Source organism: Xenopus tropicalis, chromosome 1 (genome assembly GCF_000004195.4).
Source record: "Xenopus tropicalis strain Nigerian chromosome 1, UCB_Xtro_10.0, whole genome shotgun sequence".
Classification (NCBI taxonomy): Eukaryota; Metazoa; Chordata; class Amphibia; order Anura; family Pipidae; genus Xenopus; species Xenopus tropicalis.
The window spans coordinates 102606563-102623495 of NC_030677.2; the positions used below are offsets into that span (position 1 = coordinate 102606563).

At 39.6% G+C, this 16933-nt stretch overlaps 1 protein-coding gene across 1 annotated transcript; it reads right to left on the minus strand.

The window, feature by feature from the left end:
- Positions 1-5411: 5411 nt before the first annotated feature.
- Positions 5412-16774, minus strand: amh (anti-Mullerian hormone). Its single transcript, XM_004911423.4, has 5 exons — positions 16113-16774; positions 11118-11296; positions 10650-10770; positions 10127-10277; positions 5412-7145 (listed from the first exon to the last, which is right to left on the minus strand). Exons 1-5 carry the CDS (start codon positions 16573-16575, stop codon positions 6248-6250), a joined length of 1812 nt encoding a protein of 603 aa, XP_004911480.2. The 5' UTR covers positions 16576-16774; the 3' UTR covers positions 5412-6247.
- Between the last annotated feature and the right edge of the window lie 159 nt (positions 16775-16933).

The following is a 16933-nucleotide window of genomic DNA, read 5'->3' on the forward strand; positions in this document are numbered from 1 at the left end:
GTCACACGAGGGGTGGGGCGTGCCAGGCACGTGCCTATAAATAGAAAAGCTGGAAGAGGCAGCTTTCAGGTAACCTATTGTTTCTCCTGCTTCCATGTAACCGGAGGAGTCCCAAGCCGGACTTGGATTTCTTACTATTGAGTGCTATTCTGATATCTACTGGGAGCTGCAATCTTTCTACCTACCCATTGTTCTGCTGATCGGCTGCTGGGAGGGGGGTAGTATCACTCCAACTTGCAGCTCAGCAGTAAAGTGTGACTGAAGTTTATCAGCACAGGTCACATGGCTGTGGCACACTGGGAAATGAAGAATGTGGCTAGCCCCATGTGAAATTTCAAAATTAAATATAAAAAAATTCTGTTTGTTCATTTGAAAAACAGATTTCAATGCAAGATCTGCTGGAAAAGTGGAACTGATGCTGTATCAAAATATTTCTGGCCAAAAGACCCCCAAAGCCACCCCTAGCCCAGTGATAATTCAATCACTAAACCTTACTAAAAAAACATTGAAATAAAGCCAAGAGGACTTTTTTGCCTCCTGTATGGATTCATGCAGCTTAGTTACCATCAAACACAAGCCACTGTTTTATTATTACAGAGAAACATTTAGAATAATCTGCTTAAAATAGATTCTATGGGAGATGGTATTCCCGTAATTTCGATCTTTCTGGATAACCGGTTTCCAAACAAGGGATCCCATACCTGTATAATAAAAAAGCTTCATGAAACAGAAGTACAAGTCTCTCTAATCACGCTTCTCAGTGATCAACAAATTAACTGGTATGGGAAAAAGTGTGTTTAATAGCTCACAGCAAAATGTTAACGCCAATATAAAAATTTCTGTTTACAAATAATATTTTTACAAACCGATTAAATTCCACATAAGTGTATACATATATCAAACAAACCAAGTTTTCTATAAATATTTAGAGAAAAGTAAAATATACAAATGAACATCTGCTTATTAACATCCTGTGTGCTGGAGTTTTACTTGAAAACTAATGTAAATGTGGCTCTTTAATTTGGCGTAGGGATGCATCGAACCCACCCCGACGGATTCTGCCGAATCCCGAACCGAATCCTAATTAGTATATGGATAAATTTTGCCCTTCGCATATGCAATTTACGTTAGTTCGGATTCGGCTCGGCCGGGACCTTAGATTCGGCCGAAACCGAATCCTTCAAAAAAAAAAAAAGGCTGGATTCGACCCGAATCCCGAACCCTTAATTTGGTGTTCCACCTTAAATATGCCTGATAAATCTGAATTATTTGAAATATATTTTTTTTGCCAATGTCCAATATGAAAAATTGCATTGGATTTAAGAATTGGTGTAACTACCAGGGAAGCAGTGGGTGTGCCTGCACCCGGGCCCGCCAAAGTCACTGCACACCCCTGCAGGAGACACCACACGTACCTGCCGAGGCCTGCAGGTGAGAGCGAGTGCACGGCACATCTTCCAGTGGGGGGTCAGACTGGGGAGGGGGGGGGGGTTGCTTCCTTATTGGTACCAAGGCCCGTTAGTCATACTGCTGGACTTTATAAACTAGTGAACAATTCTTATAACTTTTACAGTATATAGATATATGTACCCCCTATTGTAAAATATAAGGATATTATAAGTCTTAGTGGAGCTCCACGAACAAATAAAAGTCATGAAACTCTGAGGTGACTTCTAATATTCTTATATTTTACAGCAGGGCATACATTATTCACTGTAACTCTAATTTCCAGGATATTCATGCCTTGTGCGCTTGTGGGTATATATATATATATATATATATATATATATATATATATTTTTATATAGACCTATTTTGCCATGTACTAAGTTTTATATTTTTCAATAAAAGCTATATATATATATATATATATATATATATATATATATATATATATATATATATATATATATATATACATATACACATGTATATAATTTTAAAAGAAGTGCTTAATTTCTTGGTTATACCAGGGCCACAACATTTAAATGACATGGAGTGCAGTGTAACTCTTATGTATTATTTATATGTGCAGAATCTAAATATTGTCTAGGGTGCTGGGAGTGGTACTATATCAATATTGCATATGAGGAATGAACCGAATCTATGGTTTCCCAATAAATTTCAAACCATAATTTGCATCTTCAGATTTGCAAAACGTTTTAAAATTTCAGCATCTGTGAACAAAAAATTTGATTTTCCACTTACTAAGTTTGGTCGGAATGCCTTGCCCCAGACCCTTCACTTCTGAAGTGCTTTCTTAGATACACTTTAAAATTTGTTCAAATATGGCCACTTACCATGCCGCTCTAAAGGCCTGGGTGCAGTGCCCTGAACCCTAATGTGTTTTGTGTCTTATGATAGGTAATCATATGTTGCCTATAATTACATGTCATAAGACACAAAATGAGCCAGGGGGATTAATGTGATCTTGCATGTCTGTCTGGGCTTATTTATTAATTTATCAATTTTCGAAAAACTCAAAAAATAATCGAATTGATTAAAAATATGGCTTGACTTTGCTTAGGAGAGCTCCCTTTGACTTCTACATGAACTAACAAACTTTTAGCTGCCGAATTTTTAAATATGAATTTTCCAAGTTTTTACAGCTAATAAATACCAAAAAATGTGAGTTTTTGAACCATAACTCGAATTTTGGGAGTTTAACCACAAAAAAATTCGAATTGTGAAAGAAACTCAGATAAAAGATCACTAATTACATTTTTTAGCAGGATATGTAAAGACTTTACAGTTCTTAAAATTAATTGTAGTATAATCTGCATTGTACCAAGAAGGTTTTTGGAAAGAAGGGACTCCACTTTAGTCTGAATAAAACATGGCAGATGGATAAGAGAGTGTGTACATGTATGTGCATGAGTGTGTATGTATACACTTTGGGGCACATTTACTAATCCACGAACGTCCGAAAAGCGTCCGAATGCGTTTTTTTCGTAATGATTGGTACTTTGCAACTTTTTCGCGAATTGTCGCAACTTTTTCGAGCTCTCAATACGAAAGTTGCGATAATTCGCGAAAGTCGTAATGGCTATGAAAAAGTCGCGACAATTCTCGAAACTTATAATGGCAATGAAAAAGTCGCGACAATTCTCGAAACTTATAATGGCAATGAAAAAGTTGCGACAATTCTCGAAAGTCATAATGGCAATGAAAAATTCGCGCAAGTCGTACCGGTTACGAAAAATTTGCGACAATTTACGGGAAAGTCGTAACGGCGACGAAAAAATCGCAAAAAATACAAAAAAGTCACAAAATGTTCGTTTTCCAATCCGAATTTTTCTCATTCGGATTCGTGGATTAGTAAATCAGCCCCTTAGAATACAATAAAGGTTTGATCCACTATAATATTATCTAAGCACAGGAGCACATTGATCCAGTTTTCCGTGTAGTCAGTAGATGTTATCTGTAGAGAAATAAGGGCAGTAACTAACTGTAGTGGAATCTTGTAAAATAATTAAAAGCCCTAAAAATCTGAAAGATCCAGAGAAAAGTGGAGAGTGTCATATTGGTGGGCACAAAGCAGCTGTCTTTACCCTACACCAGCTAGTCTGAATAAAGGAATGGCGGACCCCTATGTGACTTCTATACCCCGTTCCTCATAACATCATGCTGTAGCACACCTGCAGTGCTGAGTTGAGTAGAAAAGGTCTTTTTGCTTTGCTGTGGTGAGCAAATACCAGTGCTGTAAAGTGTAGGGCTCTTTGCACCCTCCCTCGCTGTGTAAATTACTGCTATGCTTTTTGTGAAACCCAAGGTTCTAGGGTATGCTTGTAGCAGCAAGGAGTGGTCTTAGGGTAGGCTCAAGTAGGAGCCATTTGAAGATGGATTGTGGACAAAAAGCAATGGCACTGTCTTTATTTCTGTTGCCCCAGTAAGTGACCCCTGTAGATGCCAAGTGTAGTGTAGGAATGACTCAGGGCTGTTTTTTAATTTCTCAGCCCCTGAAAAGTTGCCCATGGCGTTGGAGCAATAAATCTCTTAGGAGCTTTGACAAACTCTGCCTGCATTCCAACTGAAATTGTGTTTTCACCCAGACATGACACACATCAGCTAAACATAGGGACAGCACCCAATTCTAACTGTTTACTAACTTGCAGAAGGCCATCTGTACATCAAAATACAAAACCTTTACTGGCCATGAAACCATGAATCACTTGCATATTAAGGATGCTTTCCACTTCCTTACGTCTCATTAAATGGTCATGCAGGGCACCAGCAGGAAGTACCTTTTTAAGTCAGAAAGGATGGCGTACTTTGGTCAGTCTGTGCCACTAACTACGGCAGTGATCCCCAACCATTGACTCATGAGAAACAAGTTGCTCACTAACCCCTTGATTTTGCTCCCAGTGGCCTCAAAGTAGGTGCTTATTTTTTTAATGACTTGGAGGCAAGTTTTGTTTGCATAAAATATGTACTGTTAAAGAGTATCCTGTAGGCTGCTAGTCCACATGGGGCCTACCAAAAATCCAATCATAGCCCTTATTTTGCACCCCAGGAACATTTTTCATTCTTGTGTTGCTCCCTAACTCTTTTTACAATTGAATGTGGCTTATGGGTGAAATACCCACACGCACCTAAATATTTCCAGCACCATGTTTGACAGTAATATGTAGGCACTGTAGGCTTTACTTTTGTTTGCCATAAGCTATTATTTTACATCTATTGGAGTCATGGTTTAAAACTGGTACTCTCCTGTGAAGCCACCAATTGTTAGTCGTCATCTATACCAACAGGGATACGGCAGTCTTTCTTAGCTGGTGTTAAATCTTGGATATGAAATAGCCTGTTAGCATTTAGGAGAACAATTTGTCCTTGAACTGATCTATTAAGCTCTTGACACTGTTACAAGCAGCTGTAAAATTATTTTTAAACATTCAATATAAAAATGTAAAACATTGTACCAAACTGACTTTTTTTTTCTCTAAATGATAAAGGTGAACTTTTGGAAGCTACTGTGTGTTGATCTATTTAAAAAGTTCAGAAAGAAATTCAGAGAGATAAACACATACCAGCACAGGGTACAGATGCAGAATACACCACCATCTTCTTCAGTGTTACCAGGTATCCCAGCGCAGTAGCAGAGGATACATGGAAGCACTAAAGAACAAGGCCAAATAGGTGCACTCTACATGAAATAGACAAAAAGCACAAACTAGGGTAGTAGGTTAGACATTATAGTCAGAGAGAAGAATATGTGTGTGTGTGCATTGCAGGAACACTCTACATAAAACAGTGCCCTGGTGCTATCACAAGTAGCAAAATATCCATTGTATATACTGATGCACTCATAGGACTTATTGAAGAAAAGCAAAAAACAAACAAACAAACAAAAAAAAAAAACGCCTTGTAAAAGGCCCCTGTGAGGCCTGAAATGATGAATAAATAAAACCACATCTTTGCATTTCTTTATTATGAAGTTTTATGAGTGTATCAGTACATAATATAGATATACAAAATTATATGCATGTTCTATGCACACATAACCCTATGGCTTACTTAGGGTACTTACATTTTTTATAACATGAAAGCAGGGGTGGGCCAAGACGACCGGGTGCCCTAGGCAACCTGGCCGGCCACCTCACCCCTGCACCTCCCACCCCCCTCCCAAGTGCACACATGTGCAGTTGTGTTAAGCAGGGAGGGAGTCATTGCCCCCACCGTGTAATGAAAACCGGTGGGGGCAAGAGAAAGGAGCACGAGCTAGGGGTAGGGAGGAGAGGCTCCTGCCTGGCACCCCCCAATCGTTGTGCGCTAGGCAGGTGCCTCTTCTGCCTACCCCTAGTTCCGGCCCTGGATGAAAGCATGGGAAGATAAACCATATTTTTTAACTTCATTTATCCTGAAATTGTTATTTAATTAAAGTATTGCTGTGTGTGTGTTAAACGTTTTTGAGTGTTGCGACACATCTTTAAGTGCAGTGCCATAATTATGTATCTTCCAGCCACCCACAGCCCATGTCCCACCCCCCCCCCCCCCCCATGCACCAGTGATCTACTTTATGGGGCCAGAAACAGGGATTTGCAGAGAACAAGCTGAAGTGGGGTGGCAGGAAGGCTATGTTATTAACAGACCCCCTTTCTCTGAAGGTTCTGCTTCCCCTATATTTATGCCACTCTTTCAGTGGGTAGTTATAATATTACAATGACATCATTCCAATTAGCATTGCAGTTATTTTTCATCAGTAGTTTCATATTTACATGAATCTGTCCTACTTTTGGACTCCTTCAGATTATCTGCAACCACACTCCTTAGCGACCATGTTAGGGTAACTTTGAATCCTGATACCATTTTCTTCTACAACCATAAGCCATTGCTCTTCATATCTCACAGGTACGCAGCATGGTGGGCGAGCAAGACCTGACTGACTCCTTTCCTGAAGCTGGATCAGAAGAACCACATGTGTCTGGTAGTCATTTTGTGTTGTCTGTGGAAAGCGGCAAGGCCCAACACAGTTATTGATATTGATTTCCTCAGGCAATAGTACATCTTTGTACTCAGCAAATGGCTTTAGACTAATAGTCAGTTCTTGTAGGCGGCAATATGGTTTGGTTCCAGTTCCCCGGTTTCGTCTAGAAAGCTTCTTTTGGTCTTGCCAATAAGAACGAATTGTTTGAAGGACCTTAAGAAGCATCAAGGAATGAAGCTTCCTGTTCTGGTTGTCCCCCACCTGTGATATGTTCTCTGTTTCTGTGGGCAAATAGCTAACATTGTAAGAGCCATGACAAGAATTCAAGAGGTGTTGAAGTATAAGGGCATGATGGTTGTTTGACAAAAATTCTTCCATATCATTCAGCACCTCCTGAAGCTTATCTGTCATCTTCTCCAGCAACTTTCCAGCAAGCATTTCTTGAAGCACTGTTGTCCCTTGCAAAAACTTGCTTTGTGATAGAAAAAGGAAAACCAAAGGCTCATTGGAGTCCACCAACCATTCCAAAGCTTGTATATCTGTGACATTATAAAGCTGAGGACGCAGATCGCCAACACTGTGATCGTTAGGGTCAAGGGGAAGTTTAATAGTAGATGCTGCTTTACCATTAGAGTTGAGCAGAAGCATTGAGAACTGTGATAGCATCTCAAGGAATGCATCCTTCTTTTCAGCAGCAGGAGTAGCTGGGTTTATTTGGGTACTGTAAATAAACATATTACTTTAGGATAAGGCATTAGTGAATACAGTACAATAACTGAAAAAAGCAATAACAGAGCTTTTCTTAGTTTCACCTATCTGTAAATAAGTTCATCAGTCATATACTGTATATTGTTTATACTAACAGTGTATTCTGTATAAATGGTCATATAAACAGTTTAATGTGAAAAGTCCACTTTTTCTTTTAGAATTAACAGAATTTTTAATTTATTATTTTTAAGGAGAAGGAAAAGTAAAAACTAAGTAAGCTTTATTAGAAAGGTAAAAAAAAAAACATAATTTGCCCCCTAAAAATTTGGGGAAAAATCAAAGACATAATATGTTTGAGTGCAACAGATTCTCTACTGAACTGAGATATGTTCAATGTCTGAGCAATAAAGGACATTTATCTTTTTTGTTCTACTTTGGCTTTGTCTTTGTGGGGAGCTAGACCAAATAAATATGTAAACAATTAAAAAATGTAGTTTTAATTGCATTTTATATTCAAGCTATATTTATTGTATGTTTACTAAATAAGAGTATGGTGACTCCCATTTGGGCTGGATAGCCAGATATTTGTTTTGGTGAGGCCAGCCTTTAGAAAGCCTTTGTTATAATTTAGCTCATTTGTTGATTGTTTCAAAGTGATAGTGGTACATGGACTGGTAAGATTATTCAGCATTCTTGCTCTTTCCAAATCATTTTAATAACAACATTTATATTACTAGACGTCAGGTCTGGACGGAGATTAAAAATAGGCCCTGGCAGGTAAAGTCCCAGGCCTAAACAATCCCTTATAGGCCCAATGAATAATGACTGCTATTTTACAGGAGCCCCTGTGGAATTTGCCAGAATGTATAGATTACTGGTTCAGGCCTGCTAGTAGTTGATCTATTAGGCCCATGGCACACCAAGCATTTGCTCTGTTAGCGTATTTCTGTGGCATACAAACATCTGATAATGCTTGGACAGCAGAATTGCAAGCAGCCCAAAAGGTGTAAGGTATTTTTCTGTCAGCAGAAATATAGTGGAGTAAAAGTCTAGTTTGCCATGAGCCTCAGAGGTTTATAGAAGGTTTATAGAAAAACTGGCTTCTTACATATAGAAACTGAAATAATATATCATATATTAATAATTATATAGTGAATAATAAACCCTCTATTGTAATGTATAAGGATATAATATATAGTCAGTAAGGATTTCCATGATCATATAATGGCATAAGACTGAAGGCCATGGAACTCTGAGAGGACTTCTAATATCCTCATATTTATAACACAGCTTTATTATTCACTATTATCATATTATAATACTCAAGAGCAATGAATATCCTGTAAATTATATTTTTATAAACAGTGCTTAGTAATGTCATTAGTTATAATCAGTGCTTAGTAATGTCATTAGTTATAATCAGTGCTTAGTAATGTCATCAGTTATAATCAGGGCCGCCATCAGAAATCACGGGGCCCCTCACAACAAAATTATCTGGGCCCCACCCTCCCACGCCCCCAATGGCCCCTCCCATCAATACAAGGGACACACAGGCATTGGTAGCGAGGGCCCCCTAAAACATTGGTAGCCAGGGCCCCCCTAAAACATTGGTAACCAGGGCCCCCCTAAAACATTTGTGGCCAAGATTTACGTTTTGCATTGGTGCCAGGGCAGGGACCCACTAAAACATTGCTAGCCAGCCCAGGGCCCCCTAAAACATTGGTGGTCCCCCCCCAGTGTCCCCATACAATGGCCCGCTCTCTGCTGCTTCCTTACTGCTTCTTCCCGTTGCCCCCACCCAGCATCCTCCTGTTTCTTCCAGGGCCCCCCAAACATTCTTCAGCTCCCTCCAGCATCCTCCTGCTTCTTCCAGGGCCCCCCAAGCATCCTCCAGCTCCCCCCCCCCAAGCACCCTCCTCCTTCCCCCAGGGCCCCCCCAAGCATCCTTCACCTTCCCCCTCCCCCAGGGCCTTTCCCCCAAGTATCCTCCACCTTCCCCCAGGGTCCCCCCCAAGTATCCTCCACCTTCCCCCAGGGTCCCCCCCAAGTATCCTCCACCTTCCCCCAGGGCCCTCCCCAAGCATCCTCCAGCTCCCCCCCAAGCACCCTCCTCCTTCCCCCAGGGCCCCCCCAAGCATCCTTCACCTTCCCCCTCCCCCAGGGTCTTTCCCCCAAGTATCCTCCACCTTCCCCCAGGGCCCTCCCCAAGCATCCTCCACCTTCCCCCAGGGCCCCCCAAGAATCCTCCACCTTCCCCCAGGGCCCCCCAAGAATCCTCCACCTTCCCCCAAGGCCCCCCCAAGAATCCTCCAGTCCTCTCCCCCCGCCGCCGCCAGCATCCTGCGGCTCCTACTCCCCTGCATCAACGTCCTGGGCCCGGGCGTTTAAAGGGGGCCCGGCCAGGCTCTGTTACGGTTATCGCTGGTGTCCGCTGTGATGTCCCGAGTTCTCCGCTACATGTGCGCTTTTATAGGGTTGCGCCGCGTGCGTACTGACGTCAGTACGCACAGGGCGCAAGCTTATAAAAGCGCACATGTAGCGGAAAACTCGGGACATCACAGCGGACACCAGCGATAACAGTAACAGAGTCTGGCCGGGCCCCCTTTAAACGGCCGGGCCCGGGACAACTGTCCCCCCTGTGCCCTTCTGATGGCGGCCCTGGTTATAATCAGTGCTTAGTGATGTCATTTCTGTCAAGACTCAGAGGCTACAGAAATTTGTGTATTGTAATAAATAATGTAACCCCCTATTGTAAAATATAAGCATATTAGAAATCACCTTAGAATTCCATGACCTGTATAAAAGCACTATTTACTACATATATTAAATATTTGAGTGAGTCATGTGTTGGAAATTGCATCACTAAGCACTAAATATAACTGATGATATCATCCAGCACTGTTAAGATATTCATGGCTCTTGTGTATTATATGAAATATAAAAGCTTTATTCTTCCTATAAAGTTATACATTTTAGGAAAAATTAAGCACAAACCTAAAGCTTGGACTGACATTCTCTTCATTCTCTTGTGCATCTTTGCTGGTCTCACCAATAACCATGAACAGTGCTGGTGTCATCTTGGTTGAGCACTTTCTGTCTGTGCCAAAAAGTAGCTTCTGAAGTTCAACATTGGTTAAAGAAAGTCCTGGCCATATGAGAGAAAAAAATAAGGTATTTTGTTTATTTATGTAATTGTACTTCAATGAGCTGTATCGGGTACCACCATCTGAACATATACATATAAGTTTTTGTTTAAAATAAAAGGAGGCTATAAGTGTATAGACTGAAATATAACACACTGATTCATGCTGAATCAACTGCTTATCAATTTTATTTCCTCCTCCACCCCCAATAGTTTCTAGGAACATGTTACTGGCTAAGCTCGCTGCCAACTGAGCAACTGAATTGGAAAAACTTGCTATGTTGTTCCATTGCCTGTACTGAGATATTATTATTCTCTGGCATCATAGTTATTCCCCTATTGATAAAATAGCCCAGGATCTCCATATGTCCTTACCATTAGAAAGCCCTTTAATATGAACAGACAGATGGAGCATTAGGTCTCCAGAAGGATGGTTCTTCGCAGTTCCTCCTACTCTCATAACAAGATAGCGGGTGTTTAATGACACACAAGCCACCTGCATAAAGGAAACCTTATTGTATCAGAAGTACAGTTATTTCACATTTCTTTTATATGAGTTGTTGTTGGCCCTGGTACAAAATACAGTGTATATTTATTATCTATTAGCTGTTAAAATATAAGGTTATAGAAAGTAGCCTTGCGAGCTAACATTTCTAGTTGGCAAAAAAAAAAAAACTGTTCCTGCTATAAACATAGTTTTCTTTCATTCATTCTTTCATTATTCATTGAAATGAAGGACTCTTTTTCTATATACATATCCCATACCCTACATCAATGGTTTCCAAACTGAAAATATATATTAGCTAAATATATGTGAGTGTAATTATAAAACCCCTTGCTTGCCTGTTCTGGTTGGACTCCTTCTCCTGACACTAGAATTTTAGATCCATGGTGATCCATGTAGGACTTATGTGTGTCAAGATGAAAGACAAGCAACATTAAGTGAGGATGTTGCAGATGAGCAGTGACATGTCCCTTCACAGCCCCCTTGAAATGCAGGCTGGTTCCAACTTCCCAGTCAACTGATGGCAAGAAAAGCAAAACAAAGCATTTATTATTAGCCACTCTAAGATCCGAATGATGTTTAGAAAACATACAGCTTATCTCTGTGCAAAATATGCAGCCCATCCATGCTGGCTCACTGTACCAGTAAACACAGTTAGGCAGAATAAGGAGTTCATCTTAGCGTTATAGCACACAAAGTAATTAAGTGCACCTACTGAGCAATAAGATTGACATTTGTTTTCTAAAAATGCAACTTTAAGCCTGTTTTTGACAGGGAAAAAGGTAACCAATACAGAAATGCCCACATTTTTCCTGAACTATATGGTTACCATAGTGAGCAGTGTCAGATATCCTCACCAATCAATTCCATGGAAGAAATAAAGTCATATACCCCAAGGGGGTATACTGTCAGAAGAAAAATAAACAATCATAACCTAGAACAGCGGTGAGGGCTGGAACTGGGAAAAGACATAAGAGGCACAAGAGTAAATATCTAGGGTGCAAGGGTGTGTGGGGCTCAATTCACATGGAGCAACTATTAGAAAAGATAGTGGCAACAAGCAAGCATAGCTGGCAGTGGCAGGCTAACTAGTGGTGGTCAAAATGCCCTGCAGGTCTTGATTTATCTGATTTTAGCTTATGTTAAGAACATTTAAAGGGGAAGTATACCACCTTGTTCAACATGATTTCCATGAATATGGCTTTTGCTGAACATACTTTTTACCTTTTCTTTTGTTATTTCTTGAGCTAAGCAGGATGTACAGGGAAACTGAAGCTACTCTATGTTTGGTTCTTGCAAGGTCCTTGTTAAGTATGACTCCTAGCCATCTATTTAGTTTTAAAAAGGCGATATTTTCAGGGCCATTTTAATAAATAGGCAAAAGGGGCATTTGCTCAGGGCCCATTAGGATAGGCAGGCCCTGGATTTGTGGCAAGGCCACAAAGGCTTGGGCCTAGGGCACAAATTTAGGGGTGACATGCTGCCATCCAGCCACACTTCACAGAAAACTTCAGCACATCCTGTCCCCAGTGCTCCGTATGTGAAATAAATAGATGGGCATGTGCATGATCCTAAATGAGGGAAGGGAGCAGGGGATGGGGGTGACCTCTGGGTACCTTAATTAGAAATCCGGCAGAAGCATTCAGCAGAGATAGCATAACAATTCTGTCATTTAACAACTCTCAGGGCTGTTGGTCCAGGGCAGCACACTAGGGCATCATGTCTACTAGGTACGCGCAGACCATTTCTTCATTGCCAGCTTTACTATATTGAACTTGAGGCTTTTATTGGGGTTGGGCAGCTGTAGTTAGTACTCAAACTGTGTTTTTTTTTTTACCAAAAAATATCAAATTCTTGGGCAAAGTTTAAGTATTTCACATCAACATCTTTTCCATGATCTATTTAGTACTTGCCTTTTCTTGTTCGATTGTGCATTTCTCCACTATAGCAAGTCAACAATTTCCAGTCAGTCTTATCTATATTTTAATTCCTTTTTTTTTTTTTTCAGAAAATAATACTTCGCCTTCCTGTCTATTCCCTTTATGTCTCTGTTTATAACACTTGGCATCACTGACATTAAATAAAATTTTTGGTTCACCTTTGACTTTTAGTATGATGAAGACAGTGACATTTTTTCCTGTTTGGAATTTTAGCAGCTATATGATTTCTATGGTCCAAATTACCTTAGCAACCAGGCAGTGATTTGAATTAGATATAAATAGGTTTTACTTATATTTATAAGTAGGATTTGTCCTAACAATAATTATATATTATTTTACAGAAGTATACAGGAGTCTTTAATTAAATGCAGGAAAGAAAAGCAATAAATACCATGGCATCCTTCCAAAGTGCAGGACTTGATGGGGGGGGGGGGCAGAGGGCGAGTTAATATACAGGCATGGGATCTCTTATCCGGAAACCCATTATCCAGAAAGTTCCGAATTACGGAAAGCCTGTCTCCCATAGACTCCATTATAAGCAAACAACTCTAATTTTTAAAAATTATTTCCTTTTTCTCTGTAATTATAAAACAGTACCTTGTACTTGATCCCAATTAAGATATAATTAATCCTTATTGGAGGCAAAACAAACCTACTGGGTTTATTCAATATTTAAATGATTTTTAGCAGACAAGTTATGGAGATCCAAATTACGGAAAGATCCCTTATCTGGAAAACCCCAGGTCCCAAGCATTCTGGATAACAGGTCCCATACCTGTACTACATTGTATTCATTTTAAAAAATCTTTTCTTACAGGTGGTTGGTTTTATGGGACTGACTCCATGAAAGTAGGTTACCTACAAGTGTTATGTTCATGCCAATTTGCTACCCATAGTACTCTTTGATTGTGCATGCATGTTAGCTCAATCATAATAATTGCATGTAGAAGTGTCTATTAACAATATGACTTAATAATAGCAGTCATACTAGCTTGTTGCATAATGTAGGGTGAGAACCTTGTCTCTGTTTGCCACCCGACCAGTAAAAATTATGCTTGATATCAATGTTATTAATAAGGAAGAAACATGTGTGGTAGGTTATCAGGGGCAGCAAAAAAGGCACTTTTGGGTTTTACACCGAAAAACACATAAATGATCAGGCACTCAATAATCCCAATGTTGACAGGTTAAATAAAAGTAATACAACAATATTAATAGATTAAGAAAGAGAGTTTATAAGCTATATCCCACTGATAGGTCCTGAATATATAGATAATCACCAATTCAGTGAAATAAACAACAATTTATTGGCTCAAAATTTAACTAAACAATTCAAATAAAGCAAACATACTATACCAAACGACAAACAAGTGCATCCCAGTGCCTCATGGTACCCATACTCCGCCCTTCTAACACGTTTCGCACCATTGGGTGCTTCATCAGAGGAGGATTAAATAAAAATAATAAATCTTTTTTTTTATTTTTAATGCCTTATACATTTTGTGCCTCAATGTACTTAATCATAGGGTATGATTAAGTGCCTTGAGGCACAAAACGTATAAGGCTTTTTTATGGACCTGTAAACTTTGATAAAGATACATTCTTCATTTACAGGGTTGCCTCTTCACTTCTGAGTTTTTAACTAGAAATTTGGGTATTTTAATGTAAGAGGGGCAAATGTAGGTGGCATTGAGAAGGCTACCTCAGGGGGGCACAGGGGCTATAATTGTCCCTGCCCCATATGGCTACATATGAATTGTCATTGTTACTTTTTATTATCTTTCTATAGAAGGCCGCTCATATTTTTCTTCCATTGTGCCTCCTGAACTGCTGTCTGATAGGGGAGGTATGCAGGCCCCTAGCAACCAAGTAGGCATCAACAGGAAAACCGCAGAACAAAAATGAAATAATTCAAAAACCTGGTTCACCCACCATCCCATTTCACCAATATAAAATATAAGCTACGTATGCATTCCTGCAGGCCATCATAGAGAATTCATATTAAATAAAATCATGAATATTGAAAGGATTTTTCTTTTTATTATTTCCCATGTGCTGCCAGTCAGTGCCATATTATGAAGTATGAAGATTAGTGTTAGGTTGATAAATGTTATGGTCAGTGACAATATATGTAAAACTGTCAATATATTGCTGTATATTTGGTTACACCTGTGTTTTTGTTTGAGATGTACATATATCATCCTCTTTTATTTGTGACCTCTCTGCTGCATTATAATATATAACATGCCCACCCACAGGTGCACCCTGTTGCTAGACTAGAACTACAAACAGCGACCTTTGAGGGCACATTGGCAAGTGTTTTTTTTCCTAGATGATGAGTAAGTCCATAATCGCATCTGTGGATTCTTTATACTCGGTCCAGGAACAACACTGCAAGGTAGCAAAAGCCATTTCTTTGTGGCAACCCCTCCCTGTGCACTACTCTCATTACTATGAGAGCCAAAGTTAAAGATGATAGCTGACTGGTGGGTTCTGTTTTTACCATTACAGAATAAAGATAACTATATTATACAAAATAAATTAAAAAATCATAAGAGCTTGCTTAGATTGGTGGGTGATGAAACTAAAGCTATTCGTCTCATGTATTTGTAGGTTCCACATAAAAAAGAAAAAAGCTAAAAGCATATGTAGCATATGTGCTACATGGCAGGCTGATAATTTTGATCAGAAGGTGCACAGTAAAACTGGAAAATAAGCTTCAGAGACACAGCTTTCAACAAAGAAAGACTGTCACACACAAATGTTTCAAACCAACCATTGCTAAACTATGTCATTCTAAGCACCAGCCTGCATGTGGAAAATGCAAATAGTTGTTTATACACCAGCCTGTTAGACTTTTTTCTAATTCTCTTGATAAAAAAATGCTTAGGGCATACTTAGATAAACATGTACATTACAGCAGGCTGGATTTATTTAAACGTTTATTTGCATTTTCCAAAGGCAAGGTCAGTGTATGGAATTACATCCATTAGAAGGTAACATGGGTGAAGATAGAATCTCATAGGAAGGTGTGCATGGAGAGAACATCCCCGGTATGACAGACTCACCATAATCAGATAGCAGACCTTTTGAAACACCTTCGGAAGAAAAAATGCAGGGACAAGTGAAACCTTACTGATAATTTTTTTTGGGGGGGGGGGCAGATGTGTGTATGGACATTTTAAATTTAAAAATAGTTAATGGAAATATATAAACTGCAGCAAATAATGACATGGATACAATTTATACAGTTGCACAGTGAGAATAATAGCTATTCAACTTAATCTATTGAATTAATTTACCTAAAGAACACAGATTCAAAACTCTGACTTACGTTTATGATATACAGAAATGAATTAGATCTGAAGCAAACGGTTGTGAATTGCCACATACCTTTTTCCATGTGAAGGATCACTAGGTGTTTTTCTTGAGGCTTTGCAAGCAAACTTACAAAGTGCTTGAGTACCTCCAGAGCAGCCTGATGCTTTTCTTCAGGACATATCCCAAACACTTTTAGGTCCTCTGCTTCCCATGACTCCCTTTGTACTGCATTCAAGAAAGCACTGTCATATTTCCTTATTATACCCTGAGTTTCCCACTTGCTCCAGCCTGGAGCAGACACCCCACACATCTGTTTGTCCTGCTCCTCAGTTCCCAGCTCCCGTCTCACAAGTTGACTAGATCGAGAAAAGGTTTTTGGAAGAACAATTGCTTTATAATCTTCTTTTGCAACCTTTGGAACTGACTTGCTTGATAAAGTAAGACACATCATTGGCAACATAAGTAGCCACCAACCTAAACTTACAATTCCCATTACAGTGTAGTTGAAAAACAATATTGGTAGCATCTCAGTCATGAAAGGTAATGCAGCATCAATCCTCTTGCTTCACACACGTATTTGTGCAGAAAGGCATGTTACAAATACCTCCTTGCATTCAGAAAATATTAGTGATGCCTTTACTGCCAAGCTTTGTTCGAGATGCTGGGAGGTTCCCGCATTTTGGCCAAGCTAAGACCTTGAGTTCACTGTGGGATGCGCATTCCCAAACTGTGCTGTCCCATGTTTTTAATTTTTTTTACTTTGCAAAATGAATGGGATCCCTCACAGCTTATTTTTAGAAAGCCACCCCTGTGAAACTCTCCCATACCTTGTCCTTGACAACTCACAAAACCTCTATTGTGGAAACTCTGTCAGGGATATTGCTGGAATAACC